Genomic DNA, 22,722 nt, shown 5'->3' on the forward strand with positions numbered 1-22,722 from the left:
GAGGCAGCTGAAGAGGCACACAACAATTCTGCGTATCACACTCTGCTATGCGGAGACGATGCTCTCCCTGAACCTCTCCTATGCATTCCCCAAAATGTCATCCATGCCAAGACAGATCACAGCTTATGGATCTCACCATTTCCTGAAAACATACACACCTGAGCCCAACCTATGCCTCCTTCCCTCCCAAAACTGGTAACAAACACCCACGTGCATACCAAAACCATGCATGTTAGCACTCATGCACATAGGAAACCATGCACTTGTAAACATACACTCCCACCATCTGATTTAATCCCCTGCAGCTTATCCCAGCCCCAAAAGAAGCACATACAGCAAGGAAGATGCTTCAGCTCCTGTGGGCCAAGCCAGTGCAGTGTTGAGTGGGCAGGGGTGAAAAAGGAGTTTAAAAAAAAAAAAAAAAACAGGTCAGCTTTCTCCTCTGCTTCCCATCTGCTTGCTCCAGGACTGGTAAAGCATCAGGCCAAGACACAGCCCAGGACAGACACATTAAGTTTGTGGGAGGAGGCTGTGTACTGGGGAGAACACCTTGGAAGCAAAGGTTTTTACCTTCCCCCAAGTACTTTGAATATAGAGGTATATAAAAAAATAAATGCATATTGAGATGCTTTTGCACATTCACTCATCCAAAAAAATGCCTGTGACACACATCTACACACGTGACCACTCACATCAGTTTGTGCCTGCTGACTCACACGCTCACTGAATAGCCCAAACTCACATCTGTGCTTGCTCCGATCCACAGCAAACGAGGATGGATGGGAACAGCTGCCCTCTCTCCCCAGCAGACCTTCCTAGCCTCCCCTGGAGGAAAACCCACCAGCTGGATGCAGAGATTCTCCCCAGCCAGCAGGAAGGGTCCAGGAGATGCAGGGAAGTCTTTATGCTACTGTCAGGGTAGGTCCTGCACCTCTCCCTCCTCCTGCCCAGGCCTCCCTTCAGCTGACCAAGGAATTTGTGTCCCCAGGCATTACCCCAGGGAGAAGGGAGGAAGGGAGAGCAGACCATGGAGAAATGGCACGCCCCACCTGGAATCAAAAAAAAAGACAAAAACACCCGACTCTTTCCCTTTGTTGTAAAAGTTCTAATTTCCCACGAGTCCCAGTGGTCTCACCCAGCCCCCTCTGCTTTTCGGTATGGGTTCTCCAACAAGTAGTGGAATCGCTGGTAGTTCTTGAGCAGATACTTGGGAGCATACATATGTTCCTTGGGGTCAGCAGGGGGATACTCCTGCGTAGTACCATCAAACCACCCACCAGTCCGGATCAGCTCCCGGATATAATTGAGGTCTCGTTTATCCTCATAGTCACCCCAGCGGGGGAAGTCCCCATTCTGGGCTGACACCAGTTTGAAGTAGATCCCCTCTGGGGTGAAACACCAGGAGCAGTGCCAGCCAGCAAAGTGGAGGGGGCTGCCCAGCGACCACTGCACCAGGATGTGTCCTGTACTGTTCTCATACTGCCGAAAGCCAGGCATGGTGTAGTATTCGCGGCGCCGCAGACGGATGCCGTCAGTAGCGTAGACAGCCTGCAGCATCCCCATAGTGCAGCCTGAGACCACCTCCAAGGTGCCTGGTTGCTTCCAGAAGAAGCCGTAGAGCGACTTGCGCATGTGAAAGGCAAAGGGCTCCGTCCAGCCATCATAGAGCTTGAGGAAGAGGACGCCGTCACGGGCCGGGATCTCATCGGCATCATCGATGATGAAGACATCGTCCGGGCGCAGGTTGCGGAGGCGAGAGACGCCATCCCGGGTGAGAAAGGTGCGCAGGTAATCGTCAGCGATCCATCCGTCCTGGCGGCCGCCGGCGGGGAAGTGGTCCAGGAAGACGTAGAGCACCTTGTGGCGGATGTAGTCGTAGGAGCCATTGAGGAGCATCTCACGGAACTTGAGGGGCCGCGGCTCTCCGTAGGCCGTGAAGTTCGACTCGCACACCACAAAGACGTCCACCACATCTCCCAGCTCATGGAAGCGGACATCCAGCAGGTCAAACTCATGGTTGATGTTGATAGCGTTGATGACCCGCCGGGGGGTCTCCCGCGGCACCAGGCGGTCCTTGGTGGGCAGGTTGGAGTACTGGACCACGGTGGGAACGCCACAGCTGGGGCCGTGCCAGCCTGGCAAGCACATACACTCCACCCACTTGCGCCGCTTGGTCTGGGAGCTTAGCGGCTTGCGAGCGGGCCGCCCCGAGGCCGCGCCATCCGCTCGCTCCTCTGGCCGCCCTCCCGTGGGTGGCTTCTCCAACACCTTGGTGCCTGGTTTAAAGCAGACGCCACCGGCTTTGGTGCGGACAAAATATTCTGTCGTGTCTTCCGGCAGCACAAAGTTGGCTTTGTGCAGCTCTTCGCTGGCTCTGCTGGGAGGCAGGGGCTGGAGCAAGGGCGAGTGGGAGTACAGGGGTGTGCGGAGGAGCTCTGCGCCCCCTGGCTCAGGGCTAACCTGCGGCGTGACAGGGGCATTGTTCCAGAAGAAGCTGGAGACAAGGTTGGGGCTAAGTGAAGCCAGGTCCCGGGGGAAGGTGACATAGGAAAGGGCCTTCAGGAAGTGCAAGAAGGAGATGAGGCAGAGACCAGCCATGCAGAGAGTCAGAAAGAGCTTATGGCGTCTCATCTTCATCCTGTGGAAAAGCCACGAAAAGGAAAGTCATGGTCAGTAATTACCAGGGTGCAAAAAATTTATCGTTGCTAGGAAGACAGGTTGGGGATGCCAGAAAGCAAGTACAAACTCAGCATGCACCTTTCAAGACTTGAATCCAAAACAACTCCCCCCACCCTCTGCCAACTTCAGTGGGCCTCTTGCCTTGGCTGGGTTATGCCAAGCTGAGCCTCTTCTTGATCAGAGTCTTATAATCCCACAAAGACACAAAAGGTGCTGGTGATGGGCTAGAGAGACAGGAAATTCAGAAAAGCAAGAATTCACAATCTAGTGAACTCACCACACTTTGCAGATTTTTCCCCATCCACTGACAGAAACAAACACAGGCCTTCTCAGGCCTTGAATCACCAGAAGGTCAGGGGAAGATAAAGAGAGAGCAGAGAGCAAGAGGGATGAGAGGGAGTAGAGGGTAATGCAGTTGAAACTCAACCAAAATAAGAGAGGCAGTCTTAAGGGACTAAGATCATTAGCCAGGCTGCCAAGACCAGGAAAACACCTACACTCCCCAGATCTCTCCAATGTTTGCTCACAACACACACCCTAAAAAATCCTTGTTCCTAGGAAATGATAGCCGAGTCCGTATGGGGAACAGAGAGGGGAAAAAAAAATTATCGCTTTTACTCTCCTCCCCTCTTTCTCAAGTCCACTACGTCTCCAGATGTCTCCCTTTGCTTCTCATTTTCTATGGACCAGATGGTGAGTTTTTCTGCATCTGGATCAAGGTGGCTATAAAAAACCACCTCGCTGTCTCTGCTGGTAATACACTGCCATCATGATTGATCCATGTCAAGCCAGCAAGAAGCCAGGGGTGTTCAGTCCTTTGAACAGCAAGAAATACAACCTTCATCCTCTCCCTATACCACCTCCCTTCCTCCAGCCCATGCCGGGAGTGTGGAGCTGCTGTCAGGCAGAAAAAGTGATTGAATACTACAATCCAGAAAAACGACAAAAAAGAAGAAAAACAACCTCACTCAATACTTCACCACAGAGAACAAGGAAAGGCATTTGCATTCTGCTGTTTAGGGAAGGCTGGGACGAAGACAGGCAGGGGAACAAGGTGACCTAAATGCCCTACGCAAAGCAGAGGCTGCCTCTCCCCTCAAAAGCACGAAACTCCCCGTGTGGAGGCAGGCAGAGCTCCCTCCACACCCAAGAAACCCACCAGTTCTTCCTCAACATGACATGCTCCTCTATAGCAGTTCCCCACCACAGTCCTGCGCCCACACGTACATCTCAGCACCTCCTTCCCAGGCCAAAGGTCCACACGACGTGTACGCCACACTCGGTGCCATCACTTATAAACCCTGCGTGGCACCCAGAGGCAGACCAAGCACCCGGCCCTAAGCCAGGGCGCTCCCCTTGCCCCCTCTGGGACTCCCCACAGCCCACGTGTGTCCTGGGTGGGAATGGTGGGGAGAAGTGCCTGGCCCGCTCCTGCTGCGCGCGAGGGGAGCGAGTGAAATACAGCAAGGCGCGTTTACTGATTAACTTGGGGAGAATTTAATGCTGAAGTGAAAAGCCATAAATTAGACAGATGGCAACTGCCCAAAGGAAAACATATCTGGGCTCCCAACCGAGGGCTCCAACATGGACTTTGATAGAGGGGTTGTCCATATTGATGCCTTTCAGCTCAGCAGCAAGCATTTCTAGATACTTCACAGTTGCTTTTTTAGTGAGAAAAGGCCATTCACTGGCACTGCCCCCTGTGCTTAGGCAGTGGCATGAGGACTCCCATGTTAACAGGGTTGTTTCAGTGCGAAAAGGGGGACTGCAAGCCTGAAGCCAGTGCAGGAGTTACAGCTTTGCTATTTCGTAATGTTCGTAAAGGCTTCTGATAGATTTCGACACAGCACAGGGTGGCTGAAGGGCAGGATCCTGGCTTGGTGCACCCTGGGAAGCCATCTTGTCAGGCCTGGGGTAGGAGGAGAAAATGGTGCCTCTCCTCAAGGGTCCCACTGGGGCAAACCCTCACCTCCCACACCCACCTGCCACAGCCCAACTCCTGGGCAGCCATCCCTGTGGTGACCCTACCATGGAGGGCCTCGAGTTCCCTCGTTCAAAGCTGTAAAGGACAATCTTGTGCTCACTGTCAGCCACTCTTCATGAGGGTGAACTGAGGCTGCAGACACCCCCCAAGAGCATCTAATTGTGCCCACGGTATTTTTCTTTTCAAGGCTCAGTTAATGTCTTTCTGGAGCAGTGAGATCACTCAGAGTCAAGGAGTATCCAGCACCTCTTCCTTGCACGTCACCAGTTTTGCTGTCCCAAGGTGTGGGGAAGAAGCTGAAAAGACTAAGCGAGCAGAGGCTGCTAGGAGAAGACATCCCTTGCTGGTACATTAGTGCAGTTCTCTCCAACTGAGGTGTCCTGCGCTTCCTCCGAGGCATTACCTCAAGACATCAGGTCGCTGAGGCTCAGGCAAGAAGAGCTGGCCTGTTCTATTAAGGCAATCCCAGTGGCTGCCAGGTAGTGCTGGCTTCACTCCAGTTCCTATGGGACACACAAATGCACGGCAACCAGCATCCTCTGGGCTGGACCAGCACAGAGGACGAGTGCAGAAGGAATCGAACACGGCAGGTCTCCATCTTCTTCCCAGATGGCTGTGACGCTCCGCATGCCACAGGAAATCCCAGACAGAGGTTCTAACTCCTGGCATTTAACAAACTGCTTCGCTTTCTGGGATCCGGTGTGCCATGTCAACATAGCAGGATGCACGGTTTTAGGAAGTAAAGCATGTTTTCCTCACTTGACATTTGCATACATCACTATCTGTCAGGCTCAGCACACGGCTCTGCAGCTCTTCACCCACCAGCAAAACTCAGCCCGTGCACGGCTGCGTTGTCTCCCTGCTATTGCAGTCTGCGTCTGGGAGAGCCGGGCTGGTGCGCACAGCCCTCCCCTGCAGCTCTGCCAAAACAAGCTGGCCCTGCAGTACCCTCTGCTGTTTTGCTGCCGACATTTCCCAGGAGGTAATTTGCACTGCTCAGTTGCCTTTGTTAGGGAGTGGGAACATGAACCCGCTTCCTATCCCCCTCCTAAAAGGAGGGAAGCAAAGCAGCTGTGTCCTCTTCAAAACCTTTTCCCTAGGACCCACTCCATTCTCACATGCCAGGGATTCCTCTGACAGGGAGTGGAGAGAGCGCTCATCCACCCTTGGGTGGGCTGAGATGCTAAAAATCAGTCACGTATCCCTTCCCATATCCTCTGATCAGCACTGCAGCAAAAGATGTGTCTTTGAGTGGTGGCTAATTGGAGACAAAGGCCAGCAGGGGAGGAAAACGTTATTACCCACCTTCCCCATCCAGAACATTTATATGTGGCTGAAATGAGAAAGGAGGTACCAGTCAGGGAGACATCTCAGCTTGTCATAAGAAACCCCAGCTGCTCTGTCACAAAGCAGCCATCAGTTACCAGGAACACAGAAAACAGCAAGAAGAGATTTCCCTTATGACAATTTTGAATGAGGAGAGAAAAAGAGTAAAGTTGATCTCAGGGAGAGAGATCAAGTTGCTGTCAGGTTTAAAGCTTCCCCCCCCCCCCCCCCCCCCGTTGGTTTTATGTTCAAGCAGAAGAAAAAGTCAGGAGGAGTGTGGACAGTTAGCTCCTTTAAGACAAAGCTCTTTAGGGAACATACAATTATAAACAACTTCAGCAATGTTCAGCATCAGCAAGAGAAGCCGAAAGCTTCTTTTTGTAAAGGACCACCCTTGATATTTCCTTGCTTGAAGAAGATGTGTGTCTACCATGCAGGGGAATGGCTTTCAAAGAAGATAGCTAGAAGTAGTGCACGAGTTATTCCCCAGCACCTGTTACAGTTTTACTTTGCCATTATATCAAGTGACCTGTTAATTTATACCATCCTGAAATCATATCCTGACTTCAAGGAGCAGAAGAGATATACGTGATGAGATGAGATAATATGCGCAGCTAAGAGGTGGCAAGTCACCCACCCTAATGTTCTCTTCTGGAGGACACTGGCAAGAGGCCATGCAAGAGGCCACTGGATGCACAATACCCCAGCCTCTGGCATGCTAGGGCACAGGACTCAAAACTCTCAGGACCTCTCCTGTAGTGACAGGGAAAAAAGCTGCTTATGAGGACAAGTCACAGCAGAAGCTTTTGGTGTCGTCCACCCCCCCGTACAGAAATGTCCATCTCCTCTGCCTGGAGTTATCCCTTAAGACCCATTCAGTATCACCCATCACTCAGACACCTCAACACAATGCAATGGTTCAAATTAGAATCACTTCCACACTGCAGAATAAAATCCAGCATGACCTCCATCCTCCATCCCACACTGAGGGCCAAACCGTCTCTCTCCTCTAGCTATAGACAAACATGAACAGATCCTTCACTTCTTTAGTGATAGCTCTACGTTCCATTCATGGGGCACAGGAATCACATCATACATCAAGGTCACAGCATCTCAAAACACACCAAAATCTCTAATTACTTCTGATCTGCAAACACCCACAGAAGTAAGAAAAAAATATTTAAACTACTATTTGTTTACAAATTAAATGTAATTAGCTCAAGGACAGCAGAACTTTATTTTGCTTAAGGATAAGAAGAGAGTTATCCTACAAAGCTGAACAGCAGGGAAAGTGGAGAGAAGCAGGATGTACCAGAACATAGGTAGTGCTCAGCATTTCTCTCACGTGAAGGATGTTCAGAGATTGCAAGCTATGAGGATGTTAGCAGGAAGCTCTGGGAGGGTCACGGTACAAAGGTGGTTTGAACACAGGCAGGTCCATATCGACTTCCAACCAAATTTCAGGAAGCTTCAGGAAGGGAACGCATTCTTTTTCCACCACCTTCATTATGAGTTACTGCCCGCAGCACCAATGCAAAACAGCAATACTTCATGCTATGCATTTCCTTTGCAGCTTTGAGGCAATCGACCACAAGGTGCCACTGACTCACTGCCAGCACAATCAGCTGGAGCAAGACATCCAGTACAATTACCCTTCAAGTAAGGTCAGGCGAAGGGAGAACCAGGCTCTGTCTTAAGCATCTTCTCTCCCTTTCAACAAGGAGAGAAGGGGAGACATAAGGTGACTGCTCTCAACCAGGTGTGGCCATAGCATCTAGATGACTTCCAGAGCTGCCATTCGCTCACCAATGGGTGTCATCAAGCCAGGAAGAAAGCTGGATGAAGAAAAAAAAACAACTAAAGGGTGAATCTACACAAGGCCATGCTGAGGCTGGCCAGAGCACAACCGAGAAACCAAAGCATTGCCTTCCCCTTCCCACTGAAGGGGGACACATGGCATACATCATGTCAACTCCAAGCATCAGGTTTGTGTCCAAGGCCTAGCAATGCCTCAGCTGACCAGCATCATCTGTGGTCAAAAAGGAAAAAAAAAAAGGTGTCTCCTTTCCTATGCACTTTTGTAGGAAACCAAAGTGCTCCACACCAGAAGCTATGATGCGCTATATACTGAAACTAAGATGGATGCAGTGCAGATGCCTCAACTTTGTCTTTTTTTTTTTTTTTTTTAAGTACCATGGCTGCCCACCTCTTCACCTTGTAAAGGAACAATACCTTTGGATTCCACACCTTCCAGGAGCTTTCACTGTTTTGACTGTTCTCAAAAAGTGTCTTGGCCTGCTCTTCAGTGGACTAAGCCTTTGTTATTTTAGATGCCACATCCCCAACCACAGCAAGACAGGTACATGCTCTGTGATGATGCAGCTCTTAACCTTCAGTATAGAGCACATGGGACCTGGAGATGAAGTGATCTTTGTTGACAGTGTTCTGTCTCAAGACTGATCTTCCAGAAGTCACCAGAATAAACCAACATCTGAAAACCTTCAGAGTCCATTATAAATCCCTTCACTTGAACAGATTGTTCTTACTTTAACTACCATAATACTAATAGCAGCATAATTATATAATTCTCCAGCCCCCGGTTTAAAAGAAGATCTGCTCAGAGAAGACTAGAAAACTCTACTGAAATCCAAGAAGGGCCTATGAGACACAATTTAATTTTATCCAAGTACTTGGACATCACAAGGGTATAGTACTGCATACTAAAGGAAACTTCAATCTGGATTTCTAACTCCACTGGAATCTAACAAATATTCTTCTTAGTGTCCTTCAGCTGTACCAGGCTCCCTTGTAACTAATCTTCTCTCCCCATCCAAGGCCAGTCCCACCACAGGAATTCCCATGGTTCTAGGGATGCCTCAGTACACTCCGATCCTTCAGATGCTCTCAGAAGCCACAATTTGAATTCCTTAGCACCACTGTGCTAAGGACTCTATCCACTGAAGGAAAAATAGCACTTCCATCCTCTTTTCTCCTTCACTTACACCTGATATCCTGGAAGGACTCTTCCTCAGCCGTGCTTACTGCCTCCTCAAAATACCCAGTTCCCTGAAGAGCGCTGCAATGGCTCTGGAGATTCCATCCCAAGGTCCCAAGACTGGGTCTCAGGACATCAGAGGGTGATCTGACGGGTTGCTCACTGCACTCTGTTACGTACACACAAACCCTCCAAAGATGGGAAACCAAGCCAAACGCAGTACTGCTGCTTCAAGTGTGCAGTGATTATAGCAACGCAAAACGGAGCTTGCTGGTTCTGTTGCTTTTTGACTTGTGTCTTAGAAGGAAGGAATGCTCCATCATGAGACAAGGAATCCAAAAGGAAACTGGAATGAGACTACGCAACTGCAGCTTATGTCCTCAGACAGTCCACGGGATAATCAAAGAAGTATGCAAGAACTCCCAGCTAGTTTCGGTGTCCTGCAGAGTGGGGCAGGACACAACCATTTCGCCAGAGGATAAAGGAAAATCATGCTTTCAGAGACCAAGTGATGCGTGTGGAAACACAGGCTGTGGTTTCATAGGTTCTCCCCCCTCACTCACCACCACTCAGCTGTCAATACAATCATATCTAAGTTTGCATTGTAAGCCCAAATCAACAGCCAATCTAAGTTAAAAATAAATTTCAAGAAGTGCTTGGGGATGGGAACAAGCAGTTGACCAGCAGAAACTTCCTAAATGATTTCAGAGGTTCGCTTCTCTCACAAAAATTGTCATATCATATAGTTACATCCTCGGATACTTAGAGAGCCAGGGCATTTTTTAAGCATGGTTCATCTAACCAAGTCTCCATTGAGGCTCCCATTCAACTGCCGTGAGCTTGATAACTTCTCCTGGCAGCATCAGGGAAGAACATCTCAAGGAGGGATCTGGAAGAAGCAGCAGACAACTGCTTTCAAAGCAGACCCTGGCAGTCAGTCCGCATATGTCAAGCAAGCGGGATACAAGTCAAGAATCCTGAGAACAGCACCAAAATGAGCAGCCAAGATTAAACTCGGAGCTGAGGATGACGGCACACAGCAGACATGCACCAGATCATGCAAGTGAGCAAAGAAAAGCAGGAGAGCTCCTGGGGACCTGGTGACAGCCCGAGGATCTGGGAGGTGCAGGTTGAGCAGACCAGAGGAGGTCGATTTTGATCTCCTGCAGGCTGGAGAGAGGCAACTAAAGAAGGAATTAAGCAAGAAGCACTTGACGCCACAGTGATGGGCAGAGCACACAGACCCAGACAGAAACCACGTTGCCTCCAGCTATTTTGAAATGGGTGGCAGTTGTTTGTGCATCCCCGGGATAAAAGCTCTCCAAGTTCGGTCGAGGAGGGGAATAATTAAACCCCAGAAAGACAATAAATAAAGAGAGGCCATGGAGCAGCAGCGAGATCCTGGTGGCCACAGCGAAAAGCTGGCCCTCCATCCCCGCCCTCTTTCCTCCCCCATCCATCACCAACCACTTGGGGTTTGGCAGTGCTCTCATTTTCCCACAGTAGCCCATCTATTACTGTTTGGAAGAGCATTCCCAGACTCCTCCTTCCCCTCCTCCCCTTCTTTCAGGCCACAGGGGTCCTGCTTGGCAGCCCCCGGGTCCCCTTCTTCTCTGAATGCCTGGTGACCAGCCAACCCCATGCAAAAAGCATTAACCCCTCTTCACCGGGAACAGCCGGAGAAACCTGGCTCCATGCTGAGAGGTTTCCCTAAGGTGTCTCTCTCTCCTTCCCACCCCTGATCCCCCCCCTTTCGTTTTATTTCACAAAAACCAACCCCAGCCCTGGGAGCACTGCATCTTCCCGAGGACGTTACACCAACCCATGGGAATATTTCTTGGACCAAGAACAGACCCTTATTTATTTGTCTCTTCTGCCTTTGTTCTTCATTTCCTCTTTCAAGACTTAGGCAAGACCTCGACACAGTGCCGCCTGGATCTCCCGCTGCCGCTTCACTTGGTTATTATTTTCGGAAGGAAGGCGCTGATAGGCAGGGAGCTCTTCAACGCCTTCCCCCAAGGCAGAAGCGAACCAACCCGGACACCCACCTCTGGAGCAGGCAAAGGGCATGGGGCTCTGCAGAGCACCTCGGGCTCCGGCATGCAGCCACAACCCCCTGCTTATGTAATCCTCCTGATTGCAGCATCGCAGCCCCTCGGATTAAACCCACACAAATCAAATCTTCGGTAGCGGCTCTGTGTCGGTAACAGGCATATGGCACCACGAAAAGGGGCAGTTTCCCAGAATGAAATCAAAAGCCTCCTAATGCACTTAACTCAGGGTCACATAAATCTCTCTTCTGCCTCCCACAGATGGCTGGATCTTGTTTACAGGCATTGCAGCAGGCCTGGGTCTCAACAATATGTTTACTTCTTCTGTGCAAACATCCCCTTTCACTAGGCAAAGCACTACCCTGATCTCCAGATCAAGCTGAGCGCCCAGGACTGAGAGCAGGTCATCCTGGGCATCGCACAGACCACGATACCACTTCTCTTCCCACTCTTCCCTAACACTGCCTTACTTCTCGGGGAAAGACGAGGAGGAATTTTTGCATTTAGCCAGCTGCCAGCTTCCCCGACAGGAGGTAAAGCCGTGTAATGAAAGAAAGGGGTTTGTTTCAGGCTGAGAACCAGGCCACGGTCAGGTGGGAGAGCACAGCTTGGCTGAGGGACCTCTGGTGATTATATGTCCAGCCTCTCCCAAATGTAGAAGCCACAAACCAACAGCATGAGGATGAAAACAGGGAAGCCAAGCATTTCTGTTCAACAGAAGGACAGACAGTGCGGTTTACTGCCACCACCTCTTGATTACAGGCCAAGTTCCCTTCCCTTTCCCTCCCCTTTCAGGTCCTCAATAACATAAACATTTATCTTGAACTCTGTTTCTGACAAATCAGCTGCCCAGCCACGCCAGAAATGAAGGAGAAGAGGAAGGCACTAAGAGCTAGTGTATAAACCCCCCATGAGAGTCAGCGGTGAAGAGGAAGGACGTGCAATGCAGAGCAGACCGCAGCCATGTTCCAGTCACCAGGACCACCTAAGCAGGAGCAGGATTATCCCACCTGCATGGCAACAGCAACCTGCCACCACAAGGCAGAGGGCCAAAGGGGATGAAGTGCATGCAGTACATGCAGCAATTCATCTTCGTGATGCTTCTCCGCTGCAAGAGCCTGTAAAAAAAAAAAAAAGCCACCCCAATCCCCCTCTGCCTTCAGCTGGTTGCTGTTTAGGGTTTAATAACTGAGAAACAATGGGAATTTCAGCTGTGCAGTTTGTACAGGTTGCTGCTCGATCACCTTGTCTTTCAAGTCCACAGGTCCTGATGTTCTCTTGTAAAATCCGATGTGCCGTGTCATGCCAAAGCTAAAAAAAAACACTTTGGCAGGACAACATGGGCCTTCAAAAACTAAAAGCTCTCAAGCCTCTGAATATTTCGGAGAGCAATGCTGATGATCCCTGCCCTAGATCCATTGCACAGCCCTGTAATTGAGTCAGGGACCAAATCCAAGGACTAGATTCACTGTCTCCAGCTTGACATCATCTCTTTGCTGCAAAGACAGCACTCTGAACTCAGGAAGCCCAAGCCACAGAGATGCTCAGCAGAACAACACACCTGAACGGTGCAGAAACCAAAACTGCATTTTTATTTTTTTTTTGTTGTTTTCAACAGAAACATCTACGAGGCGGTTCAGCTGCACAAAGGCAGACAAACATGGGCAGAAAGGAAACCCACAGCACTTCCTCATCACGAAGTGAGCGAACCTGGATGCCTGACAAACTCCCCTTCCCTCCCCCCCCCAGCGCTCACGGGAAGCAAGAAGACTCTGTTCCAGAGCACAACTGCACTATAAATAATTCAAGAGACTACTAAATTATGCAAAAGCAATCCCATCGTCCCCCCCGGCCAGGCTGAACGCAGGTGTGGTCAACCCTTGCTCCAAAAGTTGCTGCTACGCAGGGATTTCAAGGCCACGGAGGCTCCGTGCCAACAGCACATCTACCAGAACACGACGGCCGCTCGCTTATGGTCAGGCCTGCACCAAACAGCACGACGGGAGGTATTTGGGGACACCGGGCCGACTGAGAAACAGCAATTCCTTTGAGCCACCTCTTCTCCAGAGACCTCGCATGGCCCCGGGGGAAAAGCAGCAGCTCGTGTCCCCTCCAGGGCAGGCTGCGCGGTGCCACTTGCCCGTGCAGCGTTGGCACAGCAAGGCAGAGAGGAGAGGGGGGCTGCCGTGGCAGGTGAAAAGGGAACTGAACATGCTCTGGAGGCAGCAAAGAGGAAACAGTTTTGCTAGCGCAAATAACACGTGGGGAAGGCTGAGCCGAAAGGCGGAATCCCCTCCCCGCTTTTCTGCCCCACTCTTTTTGCCCGAGGGAGATGCTGCCTCCCTCAAAAATCGGGGCCAATGAGGTTTCCCCTTGGCAGTGTGGTCACTGATAACTGCGTGCTGATCACTCTGGGGTGCCGCTCTCCTGATTTACCCCGTGCAGCCAGCTCAGTGAGCTCAGGACCCCCTGGTACACAGCACCATCCACCTCCAGCCCCACCGCGGGCGAGCCCTTCCAAAGCCCCTACCTCTTCCAGCTCCCACAGGCTCCGAGATGCGTCCGTGCCCAACATGCTCGGTCTGCACGGGCCTCTGTCCTCCTCCTTTTCCCTGGCGCCCAGCTAGAAGCGTTCCTTCTGGCAGAGCAGGAACCGAAAGCCCTGCCATAGCCCTCTCTTCAGCCTCAGCACAACCCGCTTAAAATCTCAGGGCTCCGGCTTACCTTCCCCTTCTCTCTTAAAGGGCTCAGCATCTAGGAGAGAGGCTCCCCTTCCTGCCTGTTTGCCACGCTGTCTCGCTTGCTTTCTGTGCGGTTCCAGTATCTGAATGTCGAAACAGGGGATCCTAACGCAGATAAAGTCAGCACGGCAGATACCTGCGCTTAGATCACAGGTTTCACAGTTGCCGAAGACGTTATGCAGTGGGTTTCATTTGCATTAGGTCTCCCAACGTGCTTCAAACCCGCTTGCTGAGGCTTTGGTAGCATGCAAAACACACACAAGGCAACACCCCAAGACAAATATGACCCCAAATCCTTACAGGGATGACAAAGTCTGATTATGCTCGCTGACCCTGGCCCAATCTGCAAGGATTTGCACACCAAGGAAAAATGACAGGGTGCTGGGATTATAGATTAGGGAGCAGATCAAGGAGGCGATAGCTGTGATGAGGACGGCAGGGTGCAAGCAGTGACTACAAGCTATCAATAACCCCTCAGGACCCGCAACCAGCCTGTGGGTATCCTTTAGGATTTCTGAGATGGCCGGCAGCAAAGCAAGGACAAGAAGTGCCACGCTTCGGTCATGGCTCTCGTGCTCAGCCCCTGCCTGTGCTGCTCTGGACATGTCCCAGCCTTGCTCCTTGCCTCAGTTTCCCTGGGTGGGAAACGGGAGCGACACTTTTCTACCTCCAACTAACGGGCTTGCTTAATTAAGAGAAGCTTAACAAGTTGCTTCGAGGCTCTTGGAGGGAAACCTTGTCATAAAAGGCAATGCACCAAGATGATCCTCAGCAAGAGGAGCTGCCCCCACTGCCTCTCCCCTACCCCGGACGGTCACATCCACCTCTCCCACTGCATGCAGGTTTTGCTTTAGAGACTTCTGGCAGAGCTCAGTTTGCTCAGACACCACAGTCACGGAGGATTTTTTGCAAAAAGCCTATTTAGACACTGGCCCGGGCACTCCCTTAGCTGGGGAAACAGGAAATGTTAACCGAGCTCATCAAGCTGCCTATTCAACTGCAGGGGGGGGATGTTATCTTGGTATGAAAGGCTGAGGCCCCCACAGCAAGCAGCTCAGGTGACTGTTGCTATCCTCAAGCCGAGAATAATCACTTCCTAAATCACGGCTCAAGAACAAGCCCTTGTTTTTCTGTAAGGCAGCCAGTTCCCTTCGTGCTTTTTCTTCCTGCAGCCCGCCTGGTGAGAGCTCGGAGCTGCACTCCCTTTCACCGGTCAGCTCTACCAGGCAAGTTTCTGAGCACAAGAACATACCCACCCTGGTCCAGGCATTTGGAGGTACCTGTTGTGCTCAGGAGCAGCTTGGGGAAAGTAAAGGGTTTGCACTGCAGGGAGCGCAAAGAAATCAGAAAAGGAAGGTGAAGAAATCGTGCTTCTCTCTTCCTGAGAGCTGCAAGCAGAGTCCATTTCAGAGGGATACAGGCACGGGGTGCTCTTGCGCAGCCTACACCACCACTCTGACATGCGGCATCTCTTCCTGCCTCTTCCAGGAGAAGGGGGAGCTCAGCATCTCCGACTGCAGCTCTGCCCTGATCCCTGGGAGAAGCACCTGGTCCTGGCACCCCGTGCAGCACTGCCACTGCAGCACAGCCCAGTCCCAGCCGCACACTCCCCCTAACTGTCCAAGCGCCCCAAACCTGACCCAGAACCGCTCACAATCCAGGCTTAGCCCTGCCACGCAGCTCTGCTCAGGCTCCTCACGGCCAGCCTGCAGCACCAGCCTGACAGCGCGGCCCACATGTGTCACCACCTCCCCGAGAGCATCCATTGTGGAAACACTCGGCATTCCTAGAACGCACCCTGTGTCCCCTTGCATTGCACTGCCCCCTGAACGTGCCTTCCCTAGATTTCAGACCCCACTGTTAAGCTTCATTGGAGTACCACAAGATGCCATCCTGTCATCAGAACAAACAGTGTGGCCTGACTTTGTCACAAAACTGATAGGTGACAGTAGGGAAAAGCAGGTGGTGACAACTAGCCACACGTTCTTACCTCTCCAGTCAGGGCTGATAACTTGAACCAGCCCTTCCGAGCACCTTATATTGACCTAAAGATGTGAAGAAGCCTCTTGTGCCAGTCAGTACCCCCCCACCCCCCGCCGCCCTCTCTGCCAGAGTTATTGTCAGCTGTACCAGCCTTCGTTAGCACCACCTCCTCCAGCTACGTCCCACTGATTGGGTCACGGATTCCAACAATGTACAAAGGGCTCATTTTAGAGCAAGCAACCCCACCTAAAACCTAAGCAGCCTTCAGAAATGAATGCTGGCCCAGCTCGCCCCATCTGTCCATCACCAAACTCCCTCGCTTCCTTCCTCCACCTTTACGATCCAGTGTATGAGGGGGGGGGGGGGGGGGAACACAAACATCGATTTTTTGATAGCAGGTGCACCTTAGAGATGCTATTCTCAAGACAGGAGGAACCTCAGACACAACACACTGAAAACTCAGCTATAAACCCCGCCGTGAGAGAGAGCTTATCTCTGCTCGCTGACAGGTCAAAGCAAGGGAGGGACAGAGACAGAACTTGTCTGAACTGAGGCGTCCTTCACGCAGTGAACGTGCACAATAACACCCAAGCCTGCTGTCCCGACCAACTCCCGACTCCTGCACCCGCGGCCGCTTATACATGCCAAATTTATTGCAGACATAAACCCTACAAAAGGGCGGGTGTTCTCTTGTAAGCGTACCCAGCAGGACTCGTGTGCACCTAGCAAACACCCACCTAAGCCTGTCACGCAACCGTCCCTTGAAGACATGCACTACGCATGTGACACCCATCTGGCAGGCCACGAAGTCACGCCGCATGCAACCACTTGTGCGTGGGAACGGGAGGGGAAGGATAAACACAAGGAGTACGGGAAACGCGCAAGCACACAAACTTCACACGGACGTTCCCCAAGCAAACTCACCAAAGACAGCGGCCGCGCTCCTGGGGTACGTTAAGTGGGCTCTGCAACAGCAGAGCAGCCCCCAGACCAGCTATTCCCATCCCCTGTTGGGCATGAGGGCTCTAGATAAGCGATCGCAGTCGTGGCCATCTCCTGAAGTGCAAATACACCCGCAATTTTCTACCTCCTCTCCTTGACCGCCTTGCTGAGGCGATCCTCACGCACCGCACAGCCAACTCGTTCTTTTCCCAAGCGTACCGACATCCGTGGGGAAGGACAGAGGGATGCTGCAAGCTCAGGCCCCGAACCCCATCTGCTTTGGGCTCCCCACGCTCTGGGCACCTCAGAGCAAAGGGGTGCAGGCAGGCAGGTGAGGCAGCAGCTGGGCAACTGCACTTGGAGCGAGGCAAGAAAGCGCACCTGCAGCAAATCCAAACCCCTCCCCTCTCCTAGGGATATAATTGCTGTATCCAAGGCATTAATAAACACGCCGTACAGGTATAACTGAGAGTCCTCACAGGGAGGGAATGTTATACCTCGCAGTGGATTGCTTACCACTGCTGCAAAATCACCTGAGGGCGTAGAAGGGCCATAAATCTACGAGGGACTTTTATGACAACGCAGTGGCGGACTCCCAGCTTCGCTCCTGTTGGGCAGCTCGCGATGGCTTTCGTTCAAAGCCTGCTTTATATCGCTACGGGGAGCCTGCAGGCTCCCCAGGAATAGCTCACAGGACTGCTTCTCACTCAGACGATGTTCCCAGCACTACTACCGAGGCTGAAAATACAGCACAGGTGCTACGGCTGTGCTCAGGGAGCTTTGGAAACCGGAGGTGTGCTGGAGGGTGGGAAGCCCCTGGGTTTTCTATCTCCTCCAGGACAGCTCTTTGCTGTCCAAGGGTCGAGCAATGGTAGGTCCTGTGCAATTTCAGCTCTTCTTGGAGGAGCTGGCAGCAACTGGGACTTGCAAGTGACTCACGACCCACGGGCTCCAGCTGGACCTGAACACCACTTCTGAGGGTGGGACCTGCAGGTCACGGTAGCTGCTCTTTGAGAAGGGGGCCCAAAAAGTCCCCGCTGACTCACATCCTGCTGGGATGGGGCAAGCAGGAACAAGAGTAGGTGGGAATTTGAAATTCAGTTTGCACAGGGCTGGGGGTTCCTGGTGACTCAAGTCGTACTTGTTAGCAGCCGTGCCACGGAGTGTTTTCACGGGCTTGAACTTCCCACTCGAAGGGAGGGATTTGGCATTAACTGGAGGGCCATTCTCTGGGAGGGGAGGTGCTCGGCACCCACACCGAGCTGCCTGTGCGGGCTTCTCTCGTGGCCCGAGCGCTGCCCTGGGGTGGAGAAGTGCAAGACCCCAGCTTCGATGCTGGGAAGGAGCAGTGCTCCCAGGCGAGGCTCATGGAAACAGCCTGTGGAAACCCCCAGAGGAAAGCCCCAGGATGAGGCGCCGAGAGGTGCCTCTCTCCATCCCGCTCCCTCCCTTGCTGAGCTGTCTGAGCAAGTCCCGAGCCGCAGCAGATGCCGTGTTTCCCATCACCCTTGTCATGCTCGCCCAGGGAGCGAAACTCTCGCAAGGACAGAGCTGCGCCAGCCCATGCCACTCCAGCGGGCACACGCAGCTCTTCCCAGCCCACAAACAACCCAACGCGAGCCGGGAGGAACTGGGTGCCCGCATCCTTTCGTGGCCAGCTCTCATCCTGGGGGGCTCGTAGTGGGTCTGAGGCGGAGACGGAGCAGGGGGTAGACGGAGCAGGGCCGCTGGATGCTGACCGCACGCTGTATTTGTCTGTGTGTTTTCCCTCCCACACACGCACTCCTGTTACTCCTCGCTTGCTGCAGGCTTGGCACGCAGCCCCAGCCCGTGTCGTGCCCCCCCGGCAGGCCGGGCCTGGGCTGCGGTGCCCCGGCCGGAGGCTGCCTCCATCCCCGGCAGCTGCGGGCAGGGGGCCGGCGGCATCGCCTCCCTCCTCCCCACCGCCGCTGCTCCCTAGCGGGGGATGCTGGGATTATGGGGAGGGAGATGAGAAAAGGGGGGGGGGGATAAAAAAAAAAATAAGCAAAAAACCGCGATAATATAAATAAATAAGGAGAAAGGAAGGGGGGCGAGGGGGGGCTCGGCGCTGCCCGCAGGGGATGACGCCGCAGCCACAACTCGCAGGTGGCGGCTGCGGGGAAAGGGGAGCGCGGGGGGGGTCCCGCAGCCCCGGGGCAACTTCAGCGGGGAGGGTGCTCGCCCCCCGACCCCCCCCCCCTTCCCCCCCGCTTCCCTTCCCTCCCTCGCCCCCCCCCCCCCGGCCCCCCGCTCACTCACCCCCGCCCGGCGCAGCGGCGGTGCCCGCCGGGCCCCCGGCGGGGCGAGGCTGCCGCTCGCCCCCGGCCCCTCCGCCGCCCCCCGGCATGGCTCGGAGCCGGCCGCGGCGGAACGGGGCGAGGCGAGCCCGCAGCCCCCCGCCGCCTTCCTCCTCCTCCTCCTCGTCGGAGGGAGCGGAGCGGAGCGGCCCGGCACCACCTCCTCCTTCTACCTCCTCCTCCCTCCGGCCGCGGGGAACGGCTGGGGCCGGGGATGCCGAGCCGAGCCGGGCTGCAGCAGCCCCTTTTGTGCCGCCCTCCCCGCCTGTCTCCTCCCCCGGCGCGCCCGACCGCCCCCCCCCCCCCCCGGGCTGCCGCCGCCCCCCGCTCCCCTCCCCCGGGGCAGCGGCCAGGCCGCCCCCCGCCTCCTTCCCCGCACAAAGGAGACCCCGAGGGGGGGCTTTCACCCCCGGGGGGGCTTCCCCAACCCACGCCGAGATGCGGGGCAGCCCCGCACGCCGGTACCCCCCCCCCCCCCCTTCCCAGCCCGGCGGTGCGGCAGCATCCCTCCCCGTGCGAGCGGAGGGAAGGAGCGCTCCTTGTTGTTGTTGGTTTTTTTTTTATTATTATTATTATTTTTTATTTTCATTTATTATTATTTTTATGCGGGAGGCAAGGAGAAGTGGGGATGTGCGAGCTGCTTTGCCCGGCGACATGCAGGAAGTTTGCAGCGGTGCCAGAAATAGAGCCTGCGCCTGCACCCGAACCGCAAAAAAAAAAAAAAAAAAAAAAAAGCTGCCTTTTCTTAATTCGACTTTTTTTTTTTTTTCCCTGCCTTCTTCCTCGTCGGGCCGATCCGTGGAAAGGGAAACAAAGGCAAGGAGAACCAAAACAAACCCGGCTGGGCAACACGGCTGCGAACACGCCGAAAGGCAAGCGTGGGACCTCACCCCCTGCGACCGGGAGCTAACGAAAGGTCAAAAGGAAGCAGCGCCAGAGAACACCCTTCCTCGCGATTTGCTGGAAATTTAGAAAAACAGAGCCTCAAAAACAAAGCGGCGGTGCCAACGCCCCTCCAACCTGCCGGTTATCAGATGGGCGAGCTGCGGCTGCCTGGCGGGTGCAAGCGGCTCTCCAACCGCTGCCACCCGCTCCCGTGGGATACCGACGGGGATCCGCAAGAGATGGCTGAGGACGAAGAGGCCCCACGGCCCCACCTTCTGCCTGTCCTCGCCATCTTCCCCAGCCAGCACCAAGAAGTAGCCATCCTAATTTTAAGGCCAAGGTTGAGACGGTCTCAGAGCTCGCACAAAGAGATTGCAGAAGTGAAGGGGAATTTTCCCCTCCGCAAACTCAGGTGGAAGGAGGGCTGCTGGCACCCGGAGGTGACCTGGCTTCAAAAGTGCCTCAGGAGCATTGCAGAAGGACTGAGGGAGAGGAGTGAGGATGGAGGAGGAAGACAATGGTACAACAAGTGAAGTTCTCACCGTATGAGAGAGATAATTTTGGGGCAGAACACCAATGCGAGTCCTTGAGGACCCTGAAAGGCTCCATCTCCGTGATGTCAGTGGGAACACACCTCAAAGACGACGACATCCCCATCTCTGGGACTGGGATGAGGTCTCTCATCTATGGGAGGATGCTCTCCAGGGCAGCCAGGGGTCCCTAGCAGAAAGCTGGGCTTGGAGGGAGCCCTCAGCTCCCGCAGCCCCAGGGGGATTCAGCCACGATTCAATTTGCGTCGGATCCATGACAGCTTTTTTTTGGGGGGGAGGGCTGGCAAGCGATGGCATTAGCCTTGTTTGTGTGGGTGATTTCAGCTCTGGGAGCACAAATCCCATTAGGGATGGGCAGCAATCTCCGATTCCTCTCCCCCAGCCAGCAAACGCCCATCACAGAAGGGGAGGTTGACACTGATGGGAAGAAAGCATTGCAGTTTCGGACCTCCTTAGCTTGCAGTACATTACCCCTTGCTTCAGATATTGTTCCCTGAGCAGTTTGAAGACAGCCACTACTTTTACATGTTAATCAGAAAGAAAACTAAAGGGTTAACCCAGCGACTGCAAATATTCAGGAACATCAGACCACACATGGGAGCTAGAATAGCATCCCCGTGCAGAGAGGCAGCTGCAATACCACAGCTCCCCTGTCCTGTGACAAACAGTGTTTGCCACACCGAGCACTCCTCACTGCACAGCCAGGTCCCTCAGCCTCCCCGGGGCATCTGCACCTCTCTTACACCCTTGCAAAGACTTGGGGGGGAGGAAATTTTATCCGTTCCTTTCAACCTTTGTGTGGGGAAAGACAAGGTTTTGCTACTCTTACCCTGGACCAGAGCGATGCAGAAGTGGTGCAGTGTGGGCTGAAATACCACCACCAGTGCACCCGGGTATCCTGCATATTCTTTCCAAACCCACGTGGGTCTGGGGTTGTGGACCCAGACAGCAGAAGTTGTATTTTTTATTATTTTTTTATTATTATTTTAATGATCTTACGTGCTTTGATGGCACCAGACCGAGGCTGTAGGCTTAGATGTAGCATCCAAGCGCCTCAACATTTTTAATTTACGTAGCTATCGTACCACCTCCAAAAGGTAAAAACCCCAAACCTTTGGCTCTGTTTTACATAAAAGGAACTGAGGATTAGAAAAGTTATATGATTTGCTGGAGACCAATCGGAGAGTCTGTGGTAGGGGAGAAATTTGACTGTGGGTCTCGAATTAGCAACCTAACCATTGCTGCCTCTGTAGTGTTTTCTCTCTGCTTTGCATACTTCAGACTGAGACATGCTGGACAAGCTCCCTCGGGATGAGGAGTCATTTTTAGCCCGATTTCTTACAGAAACGAAGCTCTCACGATCACGTTGTCTATCTGCCTGTCTATCAGCCGCCCACAATACGGTTTGAATCCACCGGCCAAGTCCAACCAAACCTGGCAGCGAGGAGGATATCTCTCAGCAAAGCGACTCGGATGAGCTCTCCAACAAGCGGGAAGAGGGCGAGAACGCAGAGCGTGCCCTGTGTGCTCGCTTCCTGCCCCTCTCCTGCTGGGGAGAGAGGGATTGAGCTCTGGGCACGATGTTTGGCGCCAGGAAGGGAGCTGCAGGGACATCCCGGGGGTTCAGCGAGCCCAGCCACGAAGGTGGCAGAAACCTCTCACCCCACACTCGCAGAGCAACTTCTGCTCTTCGCGTTCCCTAACCCCCGGCGGCTGCTCCTGGGGGAAGAAGCCGATTACCATATTGCAATGAGTTAACCTTAAATGGTCTAAAATCCAAACCTCTGCATGCAAATGAATTCCGATGGGTTAAGCAAGATAAAACACCGCCCAGCCACAGCTGAGCCTCAGCCCAGCTCATTTGCTACCCAAGAAATTTGTGTGCTCGCGACTGAAGGCAACGCGCACTCCTCGGCGATGCAGTCAGCCCCGCAAATATTTGTGCCTCCCCCAGCCCCGTGCTAGAGCCTAGCCAGGTGCAAAGCTTTGAAGGCAAAGCCTTTTCATGTGTGTTTTCAGATTTCGGTGGGCCTGTTTTCTTTCTTCTTGGGCAATGCTAAAGGTGGGAGGCGTGGGCAAGCTCCTCCGGGCAGGGTGTCGGGTGGGTGCTGGGCTTTAATCCCCAGCCCCTCTGCTAAACCCCCGCAGGGTCTACCCCTAGGACGTACCAGCTAGAGGCAGGAGGACAGGCGCTTCTCCATCACTTGTTGGGACGCCTGGTGCCCATCCGAGGGGCTGTTCCTTGCTGGTACAGGCGTGGGTGACTC

General features: G+C 53.3%; 1 protein-coding gene and 1 long non-coding RNA gene across 6 annotated transcripts; both read right to left on the reverse strand.

Annotated features, from left to right (window-relative positions):
• Positions 1-8: 8 nt before the first annotated feature.
• Positions 9-22,647, reverse strand: LOC310888378 (beta-1,4-mannosyl-glycoprotein 4-beta-N-acetylglucosaminyltransferase). Of its 5 annotated transcripts, none has more exons than XM_083815008.1 (2): positions 22,624-22,647; positions 9-2,638 (listed from the first exon to the last, which is right to left on the reverse strand). In XM_083815008.1, exon 2 carries the CDS (start codon positions 2,635-2,637, stop codon positions 1,132-1,134), a length of 1,506 nt encoding a protein of 501 aa, XP_083671134.1. In that variant the 5' UTR covers position 2,638; positions 22,624-22,647; the 3' UTR covers positions 9-1,131. The 5 variants fall into 5 exon arrangements, with proteins under 5 accessions (XP_083671134.1, XP_083671133.1, XP_083671132.1 ...); XM_083815007.1 differs by lacking the exon at positions 22,624-22,647 and adding an exon at positions 18,982-19,277; XM_083815006.1 differs by lacking the exon at positions 22,624-22,647 and adding an exon at positions 16,684-18,701.
• Positions 4,018-9,848, reverse strand: LOC310888421. The gene is made up of 2 exons (XR_014575903.1): positions 6,627-9,848; positions 4,018-5,996 (listed from the first exon to the last, which is right to left on the reverse strand). It is a non-coding gene; the product is annotated as an uncharacterized lncRNA (long non-coding RNA).
• Positions 22,648-22,722: the final 75 nt, after the last annotated feature.

This window comes from Anser anser, assembly GCF_964211835.1.
Source record: "Anser anser genome assembly, chromosome: 1".
Taxonomy (NCBI): domain Eukaryota; kingdom Metazoa; phylum Chordata; class Aves; order Anseriformes; family Anatidae; genus Anser; species Anser anser.

What these genes read in the sequence shown, in the direction of transcription:
- LOC310888378 (XM_083815006.1), bottom strand. Translation starts at nt 16,763, where the DNA reads ATGGGAATAGCTGGTCTGGGGGCTGCTCTGCTGTTGCAGAGCCCACTT. An exon ending in GAGCGCGGCCGCTGTCTTTG is followed by an intron (nt 2,639 to 16,683) that starts GTGAGTTTGCTT and finishes GCTTTTCCACAG; the next exon opens with GATGAAGATGAGACGCCATA.